The sequence below is a fragment of the Sciurus carolinensis genome, chromosome 4 (assembly GCF_902686445.1).
Source record: "Sciurus carolinensis chromosome 4, mSciCar1.2, whole genome shotgun sequence".
Lineage (NCBI taxonomy): Eukaryota > Metazoa > Chordata > Mammalia > Rodentia > Sciuridae > Sciurus > Sciurus carolinensis.
In genome coordinates, this window is record NC_062216.1 from 78,954,950 (window position 1) to 78,978,208 (window position 23,259).

The 23,259-nt window shown below is 34.4% G+C and overlaps 1 protein-coding gene across 1 annotated transcript in view; it reads left to right on the forward strand.

The window, feature by feature from the left end:
• LOC124982813 (ovostatin-like) overlaps positions 1–23,259 on the forward strand; it is a 77,207-nt gene that overhangs the window by 12,078 nt on the left and 41,870 nt on the right. Inside the window, exons 5-11 of the mRNA XM_047549729.1 lie at positions 6,986–7,006; positions 7,696–7,864; positions 8,532–8,616; positions 9,331–9,445; positions 11,843–11,957; positions 13,389–13,498; positions 22,699–22,776. Coding sequence (XP_047405685.1) covers positions 6,986–7,006; positions 7,696–7,864; positions 8,532–8,616; positions 9,331–9,445; positions 11,843–11,957; positions 13,389–13,498; positions 22,699–22,776 — 693 coding nt within the window. The remainder of the gene's footprint in view (positions 1–6,985; positions 7,007–7,695; positions 7,865–8,531; positions 8,617–9,330; positions 9,446–11,842; positions 11,958–13,388; positions 13,499–22,698; positions 22,777–23,259) is intronic.

Genomic DNA, 23,259 nt, shown 5'->3' on the forward strand with positions numbered 1-23,259 from the left:
CTCAGATGGTGATTCAGCTGGAGTCTCCAACCTGACTCAAGGCAATCTGAGAACAAGGGGGACAATAATGGAAATGATCAAGACAGTGAATATCTGCCTAAGCAGAGATTGAGGTTTCTACAGTGGGATACCTGACGTGGTTTATCCATATATAGAAAGGGGCTCATGAGAATAACCATTCTTTTGTGCTGTCGCATGTTGACCTATCAACTGAGCAGTCACATCGAAGTCTGTTAAGCTTATAGAAGCTATGTGGATGGTTTCTCTGTAGGTTGACTGCATTTTTCTCCTCCCAAATCACCCTCCTCCTTAAATAGTCAAGGCATCATCTCTTCTAATCCACGTCCTTTTCCTATCTCCTAAAGCCACATTAATCTTGTTGAATTCCTTCTTATTTTTTAACTTTGAGAACACATATACTTAATTTAAATGCCAGAATTCCTTTTAGTAATTTAAATCATAAATCACATCTAGGAGATACCATTTGCTTCTTATTCTCCTTGGTTCAAGGTTGAATATCATTTTTTTTTTTTTAAGAATGCTTCTCTTCTCTTTAAACAAAGCAGTAAACATTCCTACTGCAAGCATTTAATCAAAGATACCTAGCCTTGACTAGAAGGATCATGGGAAAGTGCAGGGTTCCCTGAAAACCTGAGGGACTGCAAAGCTATCATAATTCCCTTGTTAGGCTCCTCCACCCATATCAATTGTTCGTATTGTCAATAAAGCCAAATATGATTATCTTATTCCCAGATTTAATAATTATTGCATTTACGTGAAGCAAATCAAATCAATTAACTCTTCTTCAAATATTGGTCACAGAAAAGAATATCATTTATATGAAACCTTTCTGGGAAAAGTTTCTATGACATAGCAAATGGCATTCATTTTTGTACAGAGATCAAAATTATGTAGCATTTCCAAAAATGGTGATAGAGATTATATTCATGTATATTTCCAGACCAATATTTTTAAAATCAGCCACTGTTTCAGTATCATATTCCACTTAAATAAATGACTCAATATATGGCTCCTTCTATGAGAACAGGAATTCATAGTAATTTTGATGATAATAATCAAAACATAGTAGTAATATGACTCTTTATCAGATGGATGAAGATATAGAGCATACACCTAATTTCTTCTGCCCAGTCTTCCTTCCCTTCATTCAGAAGGTGACATGAAGGTGACCTTGGTCCGGGGCTGGTTGTGCAGAGTCATTTTTTACTATAGCAGATTCAGCCCCATTTTAATCCTTGCTTTTGGACAAAACAAGAAGCTTAGAGCAATGGTATTATACTTTTTTTTTTTTTTTTTTTTTACATTTACATAGGGTAATGATGTTTATTTTATTTTTCCCCTCCCCCCACCCCTCCCACCCCTCTTTTCCCTCTACACAGTCCTTCTTTCCTTCATTCTTGCCGCTCTCCTTAGCCTAACTCTAAACCTAACCCTAAACCTAATGCTAGCCCCTCCCACCCCCCATTATATGTCCTCATCCGCTTATCAGCGAGATCATTCGTCCTTTAGTTTTTTGAGATTGGCTTATCTCACTTAGCATGATATTCTCCAATTTCGACCATTTGCCTACAAATGCCATAATTTTATCATTCTTCATTGCGGAGTAATATTCCATTGTATAAATATGCCACAGTTTCTTTATCCATTCATCAACTGAAGGGCATCTAGGTTGGTTTCACAATCTGGCTATGGTGAATTGAGCAGCAATGAACATTGATGTGACTGTATCTCTGTAGTATGCTGATTTTAAGTCCTTTGGGTATAGGCCAAGGAGTGGGATAGCTGGGTCAAATGGTGGTTCCATTCCAAGCTTTCTGAGGAATCTCCACACTGCTTTCCAGAGTGGCTGCACTAATTTGCAACCCCACCAGCAATGTATGAGTGTTCCTTTTTCACCACATCCTCGCCAACACCTATTGTTGCTTGTATTCTTGATAATCGCCATTCTAATTGGGGTGAGATGAAATCTTAGGGTAGTTTTGATTTGCATTTCCCTTATTACTAGGGATGTTGAACATTTTTTCATATATCTGGTGATTACTTGTACATCTTCTTCTGTGAAGTGTCTGTTCATTTCCTTAGCCCATTTGTTGATTGGATTATTTGTATTCTTCGTGTAGAGTTTTTTGAGTTCTTTATAGATTCTGGAAATTAGCGCTCTATCTGAGGTATGGTTGGCAAAGATATTCTCCAACTCTGTAGGCTTTCTCTTCACATTTCTGATAGTTTCCTTTGCTGAGAGAAAGCTTTTTAGTTTGAATCTATCCCAGTTGTTGATTCTTGCTTTTATTTCTTGTGCTATGGGAGTCCTGTTAAGGAAATCTGATCCTGAGCCAACAAGTTGAAGATTTGGACCTACTTTTTCTTCTATAAGATGCAGGGTCTCTGGTCTGATTCCGAGGTCCTTGATCCATTTTGAGTTGAGTTTTGTGTAGGGTGAGAGATAGGGGTTTAATTTCATTCTATTGCATATGGTTTTCCAGTTTTCCCAGCACCATTTGTTGAAGAGGCTATCTTTTCTCCATTGCATATTGTTGGAACCTTTGTCTAGTATGAGAAAATTGTATTTATTTGGGTTTGTGTCCATGTCCTCTATTCTGTACCATTGATCTACCTGTCTATTTTGGTACTAATACCATGCCATTTTTGTTACTATTGCTTTGTAGTAGAGTTGAAGATCTGGTATTGCAATACCCCCTGCTTCGCTCTTGCTACTGAGGATTGCTTTAGCTATTCTAGGTTTTTTATTCTTCCAGATGAATTTCATAATTGCTTGTTCTATTTCTGTAAGGTACGTCGTTGGGATTTTAATTGGAATTGCATTGAATCTGTATAGCACTTTAGGTAGTATAGCCATTTTGACGATATTAATTCTGCCTATCCAGGAACATGGGAGATCTTTCCATCTTCTAAGGTTTTCTTGAATTTCTTTCTTTAGTTCTCATTGTAGAGGTCTTTCACCTCTTTTGTGAGATTGATTCCCAAGTATTTTATTTTTTTCGATGCTATTGTGAATGGGGTAGTTTTCCTAATTTCTCTTTCTGAAGATTCATCACTTATGTATAAAAATGCATTGGATTTATGAGCATTGATCTTGTAACCTGCTACTTTACTGAATTCACTTATGAGTTCTAAAAGTTTTCTGGTGGAATTTCCAGGTTCCTCTAAATATATAATCATGTCATCAGCGAACAGGGATAGTTTGAGTTCTTCTTTTCCTATTCGTATCCCTTTAATTTCTTTGGTTTGTCTAATTGCTCTGGCTAGAGTCTCAAGGACAATGTTGAATAGAAGCGGTGAAAGAGGGCATCCCTGCCTTGTTCCAGTTTTTAGGGGGAACGCTTTCAGTTTTTCACCATTTAGAATGATATTAGCCATGGGCTTAGCGTAGATTGCCTTTATAATGTTTAGGAATGTTCCCACTACCCCAATTTTTTCTAGTGTTTTGAGCATGAAGGGATGCTGTATTTTATCAAATGCTTTTTCTGCATCTATTGAAATAATCATGTGATTCTTAACTTTAAGTCTGTTGATATGGTGAATGACATTTATTGATTTCCGAATGTTGAACCAACCTTGCATCCCTGGGATAAAACCCACTTGATCGTGGTGCACTATCTTTTTAATATATATTTGTATGCGATTTGCTAAAATTTTGTTGAGAATTTTTGCATCGATATTCATTAAGGATATTGGTCTGAAATTTTCTTTCCTCGATGTGTCTCTGTCTGGTTTAGGTATCAGGGTGATATTGGCTTCATAGAATGAGTTTGGGAGGGTTCCCTCCTCTTCTATTTCATGGAATAGTTTGAGAAGTATTGGAATGAGCTCTTCTTTAAAGGTTTTGTAGAACTCGGCTGAGAACCCATCTGGTCCCGGACTTTTCTTTGTTGGTAGGCTTTTGATGACCTCTTCTATTTCATTGCTTGAAATTGGTTTATTTAAGTTGTGTATGTCCTCCTCGTTCAGTTTAGGTAGTTCATATGTCTCTAGAAATTTGTTGATGTCTTCGAGGTTTTCTGTTTTGTTGGAGTATAGATTTTCGAAATAGCTTCTAATTATGTTTTGTATTTCACTCGTGTCTGTTGTGATGTTTCCTTGTTCATTCCGAATTTTAGTAATTTGAGTTTTCTCCCTCTTTCTCTTTGTTAGTGTGGCTAAGGGTTTATCAATTTTGTTTATTTTTTCAAAGAACCAACTATTTATTTTGTTAATTTTTCCAATTGTTTCTTTTGTTTCGATTTCGTTGATTTCGGCTCTGATTTTAACTATTTCCTGTCTTCTACTACTTTTGGTATTGGTCTGCTCTTCTTTTTCTAGTGCTTTGAGCTGTAGTGTTAAGTCGTTTATTTGTTGATTTCTACTTCTTTTTTGAATGCACCCCATGAAATAAATCTTCCTCTAAGTACTGCTTTCATAGTGGCCCAGAGATTTTGATATGATGTGTCTTTGTTCTCGTTTACTTCTAAGAATTTTTTTATTTCCCTCCTGATGTCTTCTGTTATCCATTCATCATATAATAGTGTATTATTTAGTCTCCAGGTATTGGAGAAGTTTCTGTTTTTTATTCTGTCATTTATTTCTAATTTCAATCCATTATGATCTGATAGAGTACAAGGTAGTATCTCTATCTTCTTGTATTTGCTAACAGTAGCTTTGTGGCATAAAATATGGTCTATTTTAGAGAAGGATCCATGTGCTGCTGAGAAGAAAGTGTATTCGTTCTTTGTTGGATGGTATATTCTATATATGTCCGTTAAGTCTAAATTGCTGATTGTGTTGTTGAGATCTATAGTTTCTTTATTCAATTTTTGTTTGGACGATCTATCCAGTGGTGAGAGAGGTGTGTTAAAATCGCCTAGTATTATTGTGTTGTGGTCTATTTGAATTTTGTAATTGAGAAGGATTTGTTTGACGTGCGTGGATGAGCCAATGTTCGGGGCATAGATATTTATGATTGTTATGTCTTGCTGATTTATGCTTCCCTTAAGCAGCATGTAATGTCCTTTTTTATCCCTTCTGATTAGTTTTGGTTTGAAGTCCACATTATCTGAGATGAGGATGGATACTCCAGCTTTTTTGCTGTGTCCGTGTGCATGGTATGTTTTTCCCCATCCTTTCACCTTTAGTCTATGGGTGTCTCTTTCTCTGAGATGAGTCTCTTGCAGGCAGCATATTGTTGGATTTTTCTTTTTAATCCAATCTGCCAGTCTGTGTCTTTTGATTGATGAATTCAGGCCATTAACATTCAGGGTTATTATTGTGATATGATTTGTATTCCCAGTCAATTGACTCATATTTGTTTTTGACATGATTTGGTTTCTCCTTTATTTGGCTATTCCTTTAGGCTAGCGCCTCCTGTTGCTAATTTGCATCGTTGTTTTTCATCTCTTCCTCATGGAATATTTTGCTGAGAATGTTCTGTAATGCTGGCTTTCTTTTTGTAAATTCCTTTAGCTTTTGTTTATCATGGAAGGATCTTATTTCATCGTCAAATTTGAAGGTAAGTTTTTCTGGGTATAAGATTCTTGGTTGGCATCTGTTTTCTTTCAGGGCTTGGTATATGTTGTTCCAGGCCCTTCTAGCTTTTAGGGTCTGGATTGAAAAATCTGCTGATATTCTTATTGGTTTCCCTCTGAATGTAATTTGATTCTTTTCTCTCGCGGCCTTTAAAATTCTGTCTTTATTTTGTATGTTAGGTATTTTCATAATAATGTGCCTTGGTGTGGGTCTGTTGTAAGGTATTATACTTTTACTTGATTTTTGCTTATTAGTTTTTTGAAGTAGTCCATCCTTAGTAAAAACTAAACATACTAATAAAAAATTTTAAGGTATTGAACACAATGGAAGTCATCTGCATTGGAAGCATCATAAATAGGTAACAAAAAGGGACAGTACTCTAACTTTGACCCTAATTATTAGAATTTGATCCACGACCTCACCCTATGGTAATATGGATAATAGTTGTTTATTTCTCTCCTGTGAGGGAATTCCATGAGAAGATCTGTCTCCCTTACTGTTTGAGTTAATAACATAGTAGTAGTTATCTTTAATACCATCTTGACATTTCATCAAAAAACTCCCATAATGAATATATAATACAAATAGAGCCCCAATTCTGCCGCTATATTGAATACCAAAGATTATGGATTCTGCTTGTACATGATAAAACATGTATTTTTATGAGTTATCATGTTTTATGAGTTTTATCATATTCTACAGTTTGTGGGGAGTAGCACTTAATCTTGAGGAGCAGGCGCAGAAGCTTAAATAGCAGTTTCAACTGCCCCCTCAGCCTGTTCACATCTACCCCATGGATTCTCAACTATGGGCTGGTAGGTTTTAGGGTCCTGAGAAATTGCACTGAGAGATGAAAAGCAAACGGTTGACTCTGTGGGTCCAGAGGGGCAGAGGCTGGTATGCACTGTGAGAGCTGCGAGGCTGGGCAAACAGGTACAGGAAGGCAAAGGAGAGGAGACTCAGCAAGATTTAGAGTAAATGCCTAAGATGCTTTACTCTACTTATACAGAAAAATTAAAAATCTAAGATAAATGATATATAACTTAAACCATCAAAGTATTTCAGAGGTCAGCCAGCAGTGTAAAACTTTGTCCCTGCTCTACTGAAGACTGGTCATGGAATTTGTCCATTAAGAGTTAATAGCAAGCTCAGAGAAGTTTTTTAGTATGTTGGAGAAACCGAAGGGTAGGTTTGCTTACTGAGACTGCAAGGTGTGTGTTTGTGAAAGAAAGGAGTCAATGAAAAATTCTTGAAAATGATGTGGGAGAGCTTCTATGTAAGCAACAGATATTTAGACTTTCAGTCAGAAATTAATACTTGAGTTTTCCTACATTATCTGCTTAGGTATCTTTGTTCAATAATAGATTTATAATTACCCTATGTACTCATTGATTAAAAAACAATCTTGAGTTCATATATTAACATTATTTTATTTTTATTTCAGTATCCAGTAATCACCCTTGAGGTAAGATAACTGCAAGTTTAAGAGGGTTTATTTTCCCCCTCAATTTTAGAGCACCTTGTCAAATCTCAAAATTAGAAGGCAGTTTATGGGAAAATTATCTTAATTGCTAAGAAATTATTTATTTTATGTAGCCATCCCATCCTCAAGACAATAAAGTTTTTTCTTCCCTTTGATTTAAATTCACATCTACTCTTTAATACTGACGTAGGCCAGTATAATTTTATTTAACACTTATTGAATGTATATAAAAGTGCACTGGAGGGCTGGGTAGATAGCTCAGTTGTTAGAGTGCTTGCCTTGCAAGCACAAGGCCCTGGTTTCAATCCCCAGCACTGCTAAAAAAAAAAGATAAAAGAAAAGTGCACTGGGGTCAAAATATGACTCACCCATAAGAAATGAAAGTGTGATGCAGAAAACAGATATAACAAAATAATAATTCTAAAGATATAATAATTGAATCCCCAGTACGGCAAAAATAAATAAATACTAACATAAAAACATACTAAATGCTATAATATGTAGAGATGTGAATCCATGCAAGAAAACAATCACTCCTCTATGGGGACTCATTTAAAATTTGTGTTTTGAATCAGCAGATTAGAATTTTAACAACTAAGAAGTTACTTGTTGAAATGTTATGATGAATGAAAAATCCAACATGGAACACAATATACTTTCTTCCTCCTCAGGACCCACATGGTAACCACATACAACGGTGGGTTAATGAAAAGGCTGAGAGAGGCATCCTACCACTCTCCTTCCAGTTAATTCCGGAATCCACCCTTGGATGGTATCACATCACCGTGGAGATGGATTCTGAAAAAAAAACATACCACTCCTTCTCTGTGGAAGAATATGGTAAACTTGAGGTTATGAAGATATTATCTATTAATGAGGAAAAATGCAAAGCTATTCATTTTTGCAAGGGCCTGGTTCTTTAAAAACATGTCAGTAATTGTGCATCTCTGCCACTTTCCTTATCTCCCAGTATTATTTCAGAATTCTCTACTTTTTCTGATTTTTATCCCCTAGTTATCGGATCGTAATCGTCACACAATTTTCTGTTGACCTAGGATATCTTTTCTATTTTTCTTTTGTGGTGTCTAAAACTGAGTTTATGTGATGGTTTCTGGTATGTTTACTTTCTTTTTATGCCATATTTAGGCTTTGAAGCACTTTTTACAAAAGGAAAGGAATTAAAATTAGCTATGGAAGGAAGAGTGCTTCTCACAGAATTTTAGTAAATCCTTGTAAAATTCCATTATGATATCATTATTCCCATTTTACAGATAAAGAGATTGAGGCACACTTACCCAAGATCAATATCTCAGAAGTTATGGATTTGAAATTCACACCTGAATTTTCCTATTCAATTTCAAATCCATCTCTTATGTCCTTCTGTATCTTCCTAACACTCTTTATTAACAGCAAATATTGGCAAAGGCCCATGAATTATAAAAGGGAAAGATTGCTTAATATGAATACCTTCATATTAGTAAGTTATCTTTTTCCTTTTTATCAACAGTGTTACCCAAATTTCAAATGACTGTGGACGCACCAGAAAATATTTTAGTTGTGGACTCTGAATTCAAAATTAATGTCTGTGCTTTGTAAGTATAAATTGTACCCAATAAAATGATGTACTCATGGATAGAGAATAGAGCAAAAGTAGCTAAAAAGAAGCAAAATAAAAAGTGATGGAAGGCAAAGGCAAAAGACAGGGCAAAATTACATTGCTGATTTTATATCAAATAATGTAAAATATAATTATATCAGTAATTATTTGAATATGTGTTATGACACATTTCAGGTAACAGTTTGACTACTGATTACTGTCTTATATCATAACACATTGTTTTATACCATCCAATGCAGTATTCATTGAGCGGTCATATGTGGTTAGTTATATTCCAATTAGTTAAATAAAATTAAATATTCAATCCCTCAGTTGCACTAACCACATTTCATGTAAAGCAAAATGCTATCCTAAGAAATGAAACAATCAATGATCATTGTATTTCTTTCCTTTATTATTATTTTTCTTTATTTATACTGTATTTTAGTGATTTACTTTAATGAGGTCTATATGTTGTCTGTTTTGACCATTTTTAATTAAAACATATTTTAGCCTAAAGTGATCAGTTCATTTTAGTCAATATCATTGCTTAGATTTCCTCCAGAAAATAAAATTTAAGATAATTCACTATTTAAATGTTGTGGCAGTAGTAGTTTTAGACACTAAAAAGTAAGTTTAAAAAAAGCCTAGGCAAACTAATAATGTCATTGACTTTGATGATTGTGTTGTTGTTATATTCTTCTATTAGATACACCTATGGCAAACCTGTGGAGGGGAAAGTTCACCTTAGTGTGTGCAGGGCATCTACTTTTTATGGTTCTTGTGGACCTCTCAATTCACTCTGTAAAAATTTTACTCTTCAGGTAAGAGGTGTATCTGCAAAATCATAAATAAGTTTGCATTAACCGTATGACCTCAACATTCATTTTCCTTCCTTTCTTCTTATTTCCCTCTTTATATTTAAAAATTATACTTCTATTCTATATTCCTATTTCCATTTTTAAATTTTCTATTTTTTTTTTCTTGCTAACGTCTCATGTTCTATTAGATGACAAAACACAGATTGTATTATTGGAAAGCTCTGGAGTAAATTCCTATTCTTCACTAAAAATGAATTTGGTTCCATATCAAAATCTACACTCTAACAATGTGCCACATTTGATATACCTTTCACTTCATACTTTCTAGATATAGTAAGGGAGGTATGAAGATGTTCATGTGTTTTCAAGATTATTTAGATGACCGATTATTTTTTTCTCAATCTTTTCTCACTGGAATTGGGTGTTTACAGGATTTCCAGGTGAGACATGTATCAGGTGGAATTCTTAGTTACTAACAAGAGGAGTTGACTTTTTCAAACTTTTAAGGGGAGGAATTTTCTGAAAAGATTCAAGTAATGTTTGAGAACCAGCACCAGAAAATCTACACAAAAAGACTAGGATGTAACAAGGACTTCAATTATAATTATGCCAGAGTTTCACATGTTAATATACAACTGCTACTTACCATCTCTGTATCACAAACAGCAACACACCCACACACATGCACATGCACACATACACACATATCATATACTTCTATTATTCCTAGAGAAGAATTTTTGATTAAAAATAATTATAAATTCCCTGGCTCTAAATTTAAAAGTTGTGTTTGGACAATAGACAGTAACAGTAATAATTATAACAGCTAACATATTATGGATGCTTACTATGTGTCAAATGCTAGGACTAAGTAGTTCATAAGCATTTAAATCTTAAAACAACCCTATATGTTGTACTGTTGCTATCACTCATCTGTAGATGAGTGGATTTAAGGAGGGAGAGGTTTAAGTATATTGCACGAGGTCACACATTTGCATTAGTAGCATTGCTGTATCCTCAGGCACTTCAGGGTCTACAGAATTTTCTCCATTTATTCATTCAACATGTGAATACTGAGGTCCTTTAATATATAAACATTATTGTGTTTCAAAGCTTCAGTGTTGAACCACAGAGACCTGGTCCCATTCTCATGGGGCTTGCATTTTATGAAGTAGTCATTATCTTCAGAAGATACACACTCAGGAAGAATGGACCAAAGTAAGCCAAGAACATGGGGTAGATAGATCCCAGAATGAATTACAAGGAAGGTTGTGTTATATAGATGCCCTTCAGGAGATTTGAGAGATTTTTAAATTTAAAAATATTCATTTCCTTATATAAAGCAGGAGTGTAGCCTGAATTTACCTGATTGCTAACCTTTAACTCTAGTGAAATTTACAGGGACCCTTAAGATTGTGGAAATGTTTCAAGGTCTTCATATAGTTTTAGGGACACTGTGAAGCAGCATATGTTTTTGGTTTGGTATGATTTCTGTTGTTTTGGTGGTGCTGGGGGTTAAACCCATGGACTCACATATGCTGAGCATAAAGTGGCATAGGATTTTAACCTGCCACTCAAGGACTGTTTCATCATTTCAAGATGAAGGGTAGAACAACAACTCAATTGTCCCTTAATAATCTATTAATCTATGAACACATTTCATCTCCATCCTAAATATCTTTGAAGTAGTTGCCAATTCCTTCTGTTTAACTGCTTCCTAATTATGACATTTTAAAAAAATGAGGCATTCTAGCTTGACTAAATAGATACTGAGACAAATTCAAAGAATCTAATAATAATAACACTACCATTTACTAAATGTTAACTAAGTACCAGGCACTATGCTAACCACTTTACAAATACTGTCTTGTGCAATACGGCTGTAACATCTTTATTAACATCTCATTTTGTACCAAGTGATAAGTGACCAAACCAAGATTAAAATTCTAGTGTTTGACTCAAAAGCCTATGTCCTTAATTGCCATATAAATTCTAGTTCAATAAATATTCAAGGCACAGTAACCACAAAATATGACTGTTTCAAAACTGAAAAAGAATATGGTCTAAATTAACAAAATTGCAATATCATGTCTGAGTAAAAGTTATTAGAGATAGATGTGTTTATCTTATAGATTAACAAAGTAATGCCACTAGGAGGAATCTGTTTAACTAATTGTGAGAATTGGTATTTGTTAAAAATTCAAATGGAGTCAGAGTTAAATACATGAACTGGAATTTTAAAGCATATAAACACAATGAATTAATTTATAAAATTCAAATTTGAGTAAAATATTTCTCTTAACATTGCTTCCTGTGGGTTACACATTTTTTCTACAACTGTTATTTCTTAGTCTTTAAATTTTGATTTCTCTTTTATTGTTATATTCATTAATGTTTCAGTTGGGGAAAGATGGCTGTGTCTCCCAGCTTATTAACACAGATGCTTTTGAGTTAAACCGAGAAGGATACCGGAGTTACTTTGAAGTACACGCTGTTGTCACAGAAAGTGGAACAGGTAATGCTCCTGAACCCAAGATCCCAGTGGATATCACTTTCCCGTTTGAACTGTCACTGCAGATTAATTTCACAATGTTAATATGATCATTTTTCACAAAGGATATGTTATCAATTTCTTAGATCCAAACTCTGAATGTTTCTTATTTTAACCATAAGTTTTTAGACACCTAGTGATGATGGATAAATACTACAATCAAATGAGACTACAATAAAATTCAGCATGCTAATGTATTAGCATATAAAGGGGGCATCTGTTTTGAATACTGGTATTTTCCCTTTCCTTAATCATTCAATATATAACTGAGAAATGTAGTGGTTGATTGCAAAATATTTTGGTGAGCATAGAACCAAAACAAGGGTGTAGAATATAGTTTTTTGAGAATATTTTACCAAACCTCTGAAAATAAATTCAATGAAATATCTTTAACCCACAACCAGAAATATATTTCTAATGACTAATTTCTCATCTCTCTGATGTAGTATATTTTTCCCTCTCCCTTAAATAGAAGGTGATACATTCTTTTTCTTGAAATGACTTTTTCTGTTAAGATAGACTTTCTTTAACTCTCCTATGTGATATTTTAGTAAAATTTCTGTCCATGAGATCTTAAATATCAATATGCTTCAATCCATATTCAAAGTTTTAGAAACATCTTTCACATCCAGAGAAAATTCAAGTAATAAATAAATAAACATTTAATGGATATGTTTGTCACACTAAACAAAATAAATAATGAAAGAATATCTAAATGAAAACATGCACATTTATAGCTGGAATATTATGCAGTCATTAAAAGAACTAAGTGTTTAGAAGGGTATCAAAATTTCAATGTAATGTTTAAAAACATAATGTCAAACTACATATTTTTTACAAGTAGGTAAGTATGTATATTTACACACATATATAATCCCAACTATATTATTATAATGATAATTTAAAGGATTAAAAAAAAACTTGCAGAAAATAGCCTAACTCATTAAATTAGGTTTTCTTTCACCTTTTAAAAAATTTGCATTATCTTCTTAAAACTTTAAAATTTCTACTGATATATGTATGTTACCTTTCTTTACTATGAACAGATTAAAATGTATGTTTTAAGCGGGCAGAGAGTAAAAAAAAAAAGTTTTAAACCATTTAAAAGTAAACCATTAAGAATAATAAGAAATCAGTGATGTTAATACATCATGAAAGAATAATAAGTGAATTGAATAGTCTATAAAAAGAAAAACACTGGTTAAGAATGATAAGCTTTTTTATTTTTCCCGTCTGTATTAATTTTCCTCTAAAATTTCTGAAAAAAATTATATATTAAAACTGCATAGAAAAAGGGAACTATTAGAAAGAAATGACATTTGAGTTTTTTTTTTCTGTAGTTCTGTTTGGCTTATTTTTTAGGATATTTTCCAAATAATACTTAATTTACTATAGGTATACAGCTTACAGAATTCAAGTACATAACCATAGACTCATCAATGGTGAAGATTAGATTTGAGAATATGGAGACAGTCTACAAACAGGGACTGCCTTATTTGGGCCAGGTAAGAGAAGCAATAACTTCTTTACATACTCATTCATTTATTCTCTCATTCATTTCATTTATTCATCTATATTTCATTCATTTGTTCATTCATTCATTCATTCATCTATCCAAAAGCTATTTCCTGAGAAATTACAATATTAGAAGTTCTGTGGCTAAGCATCATAGGATGATTTATAATGTTGGTTTTCACAGACCCATCTTGGTTTTTGCCTTTTGCCAAAGTGTAACTGTTAAAACTGTCCCATTTCACACTCAAATGTCCATGACTGGAAAATAGATTGTATAGTCTGCATCACAGGATAACTAATTAAGGATTCTAGGATTAAATCTCCTCATTTGTGCAATGTTTGGTTCTCCTTTGCTATTATTATGTGCATGTCACTTCTAATGTCCAAAATGTCTAAAATTACTCCCAAAGGTTTTGATTATGTGGTCAAAATGCATCAGTTAAATCTATCATTCCTGACCTATCTGAATCATTCTGTTTCTCAAAAGTAATTGTCACTCTCAAAGATAATTCTCCTAATATCTTGATTCTCCGTTTGCTTTTTTTCACCTTCAAATTTCCAGTTTCTTAAATTTCTGTCTGACCTTTCCTTGGTTCCCACATTATTTTAATGGAGCAAGCCCTCTAGTAGCTTCCTGAGCAAGGCAGATGGTATTTTGAGAAAGTTAAATATGCTGCATAGGATCCAAGATGGCGGACTAGAGGGTGACTGCATCTCCAGTCGCTCCAGAACCCAGGATTCAAGAAGGGGAGGTATTGAGAGACTTGGACTAAAATAGAGCCACGGGGTGAGTCTCCCCCACTGGGTGAAGCTTGGCCTGGGCAACAGGCCCGGATAGGGGCGGCTTATCAGAGCAGGGTAGGGCAAGCTAGAGTCTTCCCCAGGTAGCCGGACTCACTCCCGCGGTGGGCTCCGCCACACGGCCAGCTTCTCAGAGCAGGCCACCCAGTGAGAGCCTTTCTGCCCAGAACCAGCTCCAACAGGACAGAGCAGCCAAGGACTTCCCCAAGAAGCCTGGCACCCTCCGGCGGGAGGCGCCTTTCAAGGTTAGTTTCTCAGAGCAGACCACCCAGTGAGAAGATTTCCATGCAGAACCAGCCCCCAGCCTTGGACCCAGTAGCAGGCTAGGGGCAGCTTTCTTCGGAAGTACTGCATTATCAAGTTCCTCCAAGACTTCAAGCTACTGAAGGCTGGGAAGGGATATACTGGAAATCCACAGGGACACTATAAGCCAAAGAGGAAATCTGCAATATCTCAGAGTTCCACTGACATCTGATCAATATGAGGAAACAAGGGAAGAAAATGTCCCAAACAAACCTAGATACTATATTAATAAAACCCAATGACATCACAGCAGAAGAAATGTTAGAAAGGGAGTTCAGAATGTACATAATTAAAATGATCAGGGAAGCAAACGAGGAGATGAAAGAGAAAAATGCACGCATTGAAGGAGGAGATGAAAGAGCAAATGCAGGCATTAAATGATCACACCAATCAACAGTTAAAAGAGCAAATACGGGAAGCAAGAGATCATTTCAATAAAGAGTTAGAGATACTGAAAAAAAAAAAAACAGAAATCCTTGAAATGAAGGAAACAATAAACCAAGTTAAAAACTCCATAGAAAGCATAACCAATAGGATAGAACACCTGGAAGACAGAACCTCAGACATGGAAGACAAAATATTTAATCTTGAAAATAAAGTTAAGCAAACAGAGAAGATGGTAAGAAATCATGAACAGAATCTATAAGAATTATGGGATATCATGAAAAGGCCAAATTTAAGAATTACTGGAATTGAGGAAGGCTTAGAGAAACAAACCAAAGGAATGAACAATCTATTCAATAAAATATCAGAAAATTTCCCAAATCTGAAGAATGAAATGGAAAACCAAGTACAAGAGGCTTATAGCACTACAAATATACAAACTTACAACAGACCTACACCAAGGCACATTTATTATGAAAATACCTAACATACAAAATAAAGACAGAATTTTAAAGGCCGTGAGAGAAAAGAATCAAATTACATTCAGGGGGAAACTAATAAGAATATCAGCAGATTTTTCAATCCAGACCCTAAGAGCTAGAAGGGCCTGGAACAACATTTACCAAGCCCTGAAAGAAAACGGCTGCCAACCAAGAATCTTATACCCAGCAAAACTTACTTTCAGATTTGATAACGAAATAAAATCCTTCCATGATAAACAAAAGCTAAAGGAAATTACAAAAGAAAGCCGGCATTACAGAACATTCTCAGCAAAATATTCCATGAGGAAGAGATGAAAAACAACGATGCAAATCAGCAACGGGAGGAACTAGCATAAAGGAATAGCCAAATAAAGGAAAACCAAATCATGTCAAAGAACAAAAATGAGTCAAATGAATGGGAATACAAATCATATCATAATAATAACCCTGAATGTTAATGGTCTGAACTCATCAATCAAAAGACATAGACTGGCAGATTGGATTAAAAAGAAAAATCCAACAATATGCTGCCTACAAGAGACTCATCTCAGAGAAAGAGATGCCCAGAGACTAAAGGTGAAAGGATGGGAAAAAACATACCATGCACATGGACACAACAAAAAAGTTGGAGTATCCATCCTCATTTCAGATAATGTGGACTTCAACCCCAAACTAGTCAAAAGGGATAAAGAAGGACATTACATACTGCTTAAGGGAAGCATAAATCAGCAAGACATAACAATCATAAACATCTATGCCCCGAACATTGGCTCATCCATGTACGTCAAACAAAACCTTCTCAATTCCAGAAATCAAATAGACCACAACACAATAATACTAGGCGATTTTAACACACCTCTCTCACCACTGGATAGATCTTCCAAACAAAAATTGAATAAAGAAACCATAGATCTCAATAACACAATCAACAATTTAGACTTAACCGACATATATAGAATATACCATCCAACAAAGAACGAATACACTTTCTTCTCAGCAGCACATGGATCCTTCTCTAAAATAGACCATATTTTATGCCACAAAGCTACTGTTAGCAAATACAAGAAGATAGAGATACTACCTTGTATACTATCAGATCATAATGGATTGAAATTAGAAATAAATGACAGAATAAAAAACAGAAACTTCTCCAATACCTGGAGATTAAATATTACACTATTATATGATGAATGGATAACAGAAGACATCAGGAGGGAAATAAAAAAATTCTTAGAAGTAAACGAGAACAAAGACACATCATATCACAATCTCTGGGACACTATGAAAGCAGTACTTAGAGGAAGATTTATTTCATGGAGTGCATTCAACAAAAGAAGAAAAAATCAACAAATAAACGACTTAACACTACAGCTCAAAGCCCTAGAAAAAGAAAAGCAGACCAACACCCAAAGTAGTAGAAGACAGGAAATAGTTAAAATCAGAGCTGAAATCAATGAAATCGAAACAAAAGAAACAATTGGAAAAATTAACAAAATAAATACTTGGTTCTTTGAAAAAATAAGCAAAATTGATAAACCCTTAGCCACACTAACAAAGAGAAAGAGGGAGAAAACTCAAATTACTAAAATTTGAATGAACAAGGAAAAATCACAACAGATACAAGTGAAATACAAAACATAATTAGAAGCTATTTTGAAAACCTATACTCCAACAAAACAGAAAACCTCGAAGACATCAACAAGTTTCTAGAGACATATGAATTACATAAACTGAACGAGGAGGACATACACAACTTAAATAAATCAATTTCAAGCAATGAAATAGAAGAGGTCATCAAAAGCCTACCAACAAAGAAAAGTCTGGGACCAGATGGGTTCTCAGCCGAGTTCTACAAAACCTTTAAAGAAGAGCTCATTCCAATACTCCTCAAAGTATTCCATGAAATAGAAGAGGAGGGAACCCTCCCAAACTCATTCTATGAAGCCAATATCACCCTGGTACCTAAACCAGACAGAGACACATCGAGGAAAGAAAATTTCAGACCAATATCATTAATGAACATCAACACAAAAATTCTGAACAAAATTTTAGCAAATTGCATACAAAAATATATTAAAAAGATAGTGCACCACGATCAAGTGGGTTTTATCCCAGGGATGCAAGGTTGGTTCAACATCTGGAAATCAATAAATGTCATTCACCATATCAACAGACTTAAAGTTAAGAATCACATGATTATTTCAATAGATGCAGAAAAAGCATTCGATAAAATACAGCATCCCTTCATGCTCAAAACACTAGAAAAAATAGGGATAGTGGGAACATTCCTTAACATTGTAAAGGCCATCTATGCTAAACCCATGGCCAATATTATTCTAAATGGTGAAAAACTGAAAGCATTCCCCTTAAAAACTGGAACAAGGCAGGGATGCCCTCTTTCAGCACTTCCATTCAACATCGTCCTTGAGACTCTAGCCAGAGCAATTAGACAAACCAAAGAAATTAAAGGGATATGAATTGGAAAAGAAGAACTCAAACTATCCCTGTTCGCTGATGATATGATTATATATTTAGAGGAACCTGGAAATTCCACCAGAAAACTTTTAGAACTCATAAGTGAATTCAGTAAAGTAGCAGGTTACAAGATCAATGCTCATAAATCCAATGCATTTTTATACATAAGTGATGAATCATCAGAAAGAGAAATTAGGAAAACTACCCCATTCACAATAGCTTCGAAAAAAATAAAATACTTGGGAATCAATCTCACAAAAGAGGTGAAAGACCTCTACAATGAGAACTACAGAACACTAAAGAAAGAAATTCAAGAAAACCTTAGAAGGTGGAAAGATCTCCCATGTTCTTGGATAGGCAGAATTAATATTGTCAAAATGGCTATACTACCTAAAGTGCTGTACAGATTCAATGCAATTCCAATTAAAATCCCAATGATGTACCTTACAGAAATAGAGCAAGCAATTATGAAATTCATCTGGAAGAATAAAAAACCCAGAATAACTAAAGCAATCCTAAGTAGAAAGAGCGAAGCAGGGGGTATCGCAATACCAGATCTTCAACTCTATTACAAAGCAATAGTAACAAAAACGGCATGGTATTGGTACCAAAATAGACAGGTAGATCAATGGTACAGAATAGAGGACATGCACACAAACCCAAATAAATACAATTTTCTCATACTAGACAAAGGGGCCAAAAATATGCAGTGGAGAAAAGATAGCCTCTTCAACAAATGGTGCTGGGATAACTGGAAAACCATATGCAACAGAATGAAATAAAACCCCTATCTCTCACCCTGCACAAAGCTCAACTCAAAATGGATCAAGGACCTCGGAATCAGACCAGAGACCCTGCATCTTATAGAAGAAAAAGTAGGTCCCAATCTTCAACTTGTTGGCTTAGGATCAGACTTCCTTAACAGGACTTCCATAGCACAAGAAATAAAAGCAAGAATCAACAACTGGGATAGATTCAAACTAAAAAGCTTTCTCTCAGCAAAGGAAACTATCAGCAATGCGAAGAAAGAGCCTACAGAGTGGGAGAAAATCCTTGCCACTCATACTTTAGATAGAGCACTAATCTCCAGAATCTATAAAGAACTCAAAAAACTCTACACCAAGAATGTAAATAATCCAATCAAGAAATGGGCTAAGGAAATGAACAGACACTTCACAGAAGAAGATGTACAAGCAATCAATAGATATTTGAAAAAATATTCAACATCTCTAGTAATAAGAGAAATGCAAATCACAAGTACCCTAAGATTCCATCTCACCCCAATTAGAATGGCGATTATCAAGAACACAAGCAACAATAGGTGTTGGCAAGGATGTGGGGAAAAAGGTACACTTATATATTGCTGGTGGGGTTGCAAATTAGTGCAGCCACTCTGGAAAGCAGTATGAGATTCCTCAGAAAGCTGGAATGGAACCACCATTTGACCCAGCTATCCCACTCCTTGGCCTATACCCAAAGGACTTGAAATCAGCATACTACAGAGATACAGCCACATCAATGTTCATTACTGCTCAATTCACCATAGGCAGATTGTGGAACCAACCTAATGCCCTTCAGTTGATGAATGGATAAAGAAACTGTGGCATATATATATACAATGGAATATTACTCAGCCATGAAGAATGATAAAATTATGGCATTTGCAGGCAAATGGATGAAATTGGAGAATATCATGCTAAGTGAGATAAGCCAAACTCAAAAAGCTAAAGGATGAATGATCTCGCTGATAAGCGGATGAGAACATATAGTGGGGGGTGGGAGTGGTTAGCGTTAGGGTTAGGGTTTGGTTTAGGGTTAGGGATAAGGAGGTGTAAGAATGGAGGAAGGAAGGACTATATAGGGGGAAAAGAGGAGTGGGAGGGGTAGGGGAGGGAAAAAAATAACAATGAATCAAACAACATTACCTTATGTAAATTTATGATTACACAAGGTATGCCTTGACTCCATGTACAAATAGAGAAACAACATGTATCCAATTTGTTTACAATCTAAAAAAATACATTTTTTTCTAATTCTGTAAAAAAAATATTCTGCATAGTTTTTAAATAATTGGCTAGCTATTTTTAGAGTTTGCATTTAATACTTCTGCAATAATTGTGGATTTGTTAACAAATTTCTGTGTTATTTCTGTTAATGTTTGGTACACACACACTCACACACAAAGTTGAAATTTTTTTTTATCAAGTATGTACCATTTTATCCCTATTGGTGCATTTCACTTCTTTCACTCTACTTTAATATTTTAAAATCAGTTTCTGAGTGTCACTTTTCATTCTTCTGTTTTTAACTTTCTGAATATTTTTATGTGTGTCTATGATTGAGGTGAATTTTTAAATGCAACATGAAAATTTTTCCTTATTAATAAGTTAAATCCATTTATTCATTAATGCTGATACAGGTGTATTTATTTCTACCTTGTTATTTTTGTTTTCTATTCCCACAGACCTTTTTTTCAACTTCCCTTTTTTTTAAATCTGGTCTTCTGTTCAGTTCTTAAAATTTCTCCTTGCACTTTCTTTCAACAGTTTTTGTTACTCCTTAAGTATTTAATATATTTAAATTTCTTTTTTTATTTCTATCCTAAAATATGTTTTTGAAATTTTAATTGTATTTTTTAATTTCCAATTTTACTGCCTAGTATTTTTACATCTATTTTTAATTCATAACCACATCTGCGTCATACATAATCTTTCTTGTTTTATTGACAATATTTCTAACTTATTACACATGCGTGTCCTAAAATTCTTTCAAATTATTCTTATTCAGATTTCCTAGACTGGTGATAATAATAATTTATGGACAAAAGAATTGTCGTTCATAATATATATGTCAAGGCCCTGTCACGATTTCTTTTTCAGGCCCCCATGCAAATAGTTCAATTAATTATAATTCTCAGATCATGAAATGATAATTTTAGAACATATCACTTATTTTATTTGTTTATTATTTCCCTTTTAAGTCCCATTTTTCTCTCCCTATCTTAGTTATTTACTCTAATATACTTACTTGTACTCTTAAAATTCTGTGTGTAAAACTTTCTCTGGAATGTATTCTCTGCAGTGGAATTGCTGGTTCATCATAGAATACATGTGAAGTTTGACTAGTTATTGCCGAATTGCTCAAAATAATAACTACAATGTCCCCCAGCAGAGGCTAAGAGGCCCCACATTCGAACAGTTCCAATAGCACTGCATTATCACATCTCAATCTTTAATATCATCCAGTTAATCAATTATTTTGATGATCTATTGTTTCTAAAGTGATTTGTCATTATTGCTTGAGTTTGCATTTATCGCTTTACTCACGTGCTTCGCATCCCCTCATGTACACATTAGTCATTTGAACCTTCTCTTTTGAGAACTGCCTGTGTTTCTATTGGTTTATCATTCTCACGATTACCTTGCTTATTCTAGATATTAGACTATTTTGCATTTGGGTATTACAAATATCTTCTGATTTTTCATGAATTTGATGACATTTTGTTAAAAAACGGTGACTTTCATTAAAAAATATTTCAAATATATAAAATATTAGAGAAAATAGTATATTAACCACCATGTACCATCACTCAAGTAAAACATTTATAAATTTGTGCCAAACTTATTTCCTACATACAACTACCAAATTAAACTTTCTTTTCAGATTACTATAGATGTATCAATCCTTCTTTAAATACTTTTGTATTTTTTTCTAAAATAGATGGATTCTTTTAAACCTATTACCTCAATTCTATTATTCCATCTAAAAAATCAATAGTACTCCCTGAAAACATTCAAGTTTTCAGTTCTCCAACTGGAATTTTTAAGTATATCTTAAGGTTATTACAACAGGACAGAAATAAGATCCATAGATTCTGTTGGTTAATATGTCTCTTAATTCTATTTAAAATCAGAAGGATCCTCTTTCTTGTTTCTTTTGTTTTCTTGAAATATGTCTATTGAGGAAACTGTGTTATTTGTCCTGCAGATTTTTCCAGAGTTTGAATTTTTCTGACTGCATTCGCATGTTAACATTGAACACTTTCTTCTGTCTCTTGCATTTCCTATAAGCTGGTAGTTGGATTTAGGGACTTGACCATATTGGAGTTCATTTTTGTGCAGGAAGGTAAGGAAACTTCATAGGTAGTATCATATTTTTCTCAAAATACACTCTTTCCCTTGTGCTGTTAGCAGCCCTTGGCAATAATTGCTTAGATACATTATTTCTCTAGCTACTATATTTTTAGTCTTGGAACTATTTAAATTTTTGGTCAAATAATACTTTGCTGTGGGGAGTATCCTGTGAATGGCAGATGTCTAGCAAGATCTCTGACTTCTTATTAAATGTCAGTAGCACCATCCCTGCCCCATTTGCTACAATGGCCACAAAGGCAAAATATGTTAGCTAACAAATTAAGAAGTGACAGCGTTTTGTAATCCCTAGAATAACAGTTCTCAACAAAGGGGAATTTTGGATACTTTTGAGCACATTATCTAAATTATATTATTTTATCCAAAAATTAGTAATAATTCCCTAAAATTTCCATGTCAGTCATGTTAAAACTTAGCTCAGAGATTTCATTTCTTTTTCTCCAGCACAGGACCTGGGTCATAAAGGCTATGTGTATGTGTATATGTGTATGTGTGTGTGTGTGTGTGTGTGTGTGTTTAGAAGCTAAGCCTCAACCTAGCTACTAAAGCCCAGCTCTTTCCCATTCCCTCTCAAATGTTCTTAATATATTAAAGTATAACATCATCTCCCCCTATGATCAGGAACACCGGGTTATCTCTTCCTATAGGAGACAATTAGGAAAACCAACTGAGGTGAGTACTAACTTATCACAGACAGGCAGATAAGTGACAGCTACATGGCTCAGGAATCCTTGGCAAAGTAGTCTGTTATATCATAATATAATGCAGATATCCAGCCTGGATTTATCTTTTTCATTAGCATTTGAATGAGTTAGTTCTTGAAAACTAACCCAAGAGCTCTCATATCCTTGAACATTATAGGGTGACAGATGGCAGCGATAAACAGATGTGACTGAGTCTCATTAAATAAAATTGTTTTCACTAAAAAATATGGTAGTACGGAGTGGCCTCTTCTGGATTTTAGGCATTTCTTAATGGCAAGTGCTCTGATCACTCTTTGGAGATGTGCTAGTAAAAATCAGTGATTCCTCTTCTACCTTTTAGAAATGGGCCGATTACTTTGTGATACTTGGGTCACTGTACTAGCTGCGTTATTATAAATTACAAATGGCACATCTACCTGCCTTCAGTAATAGAATTCTCCACATGTGGCAC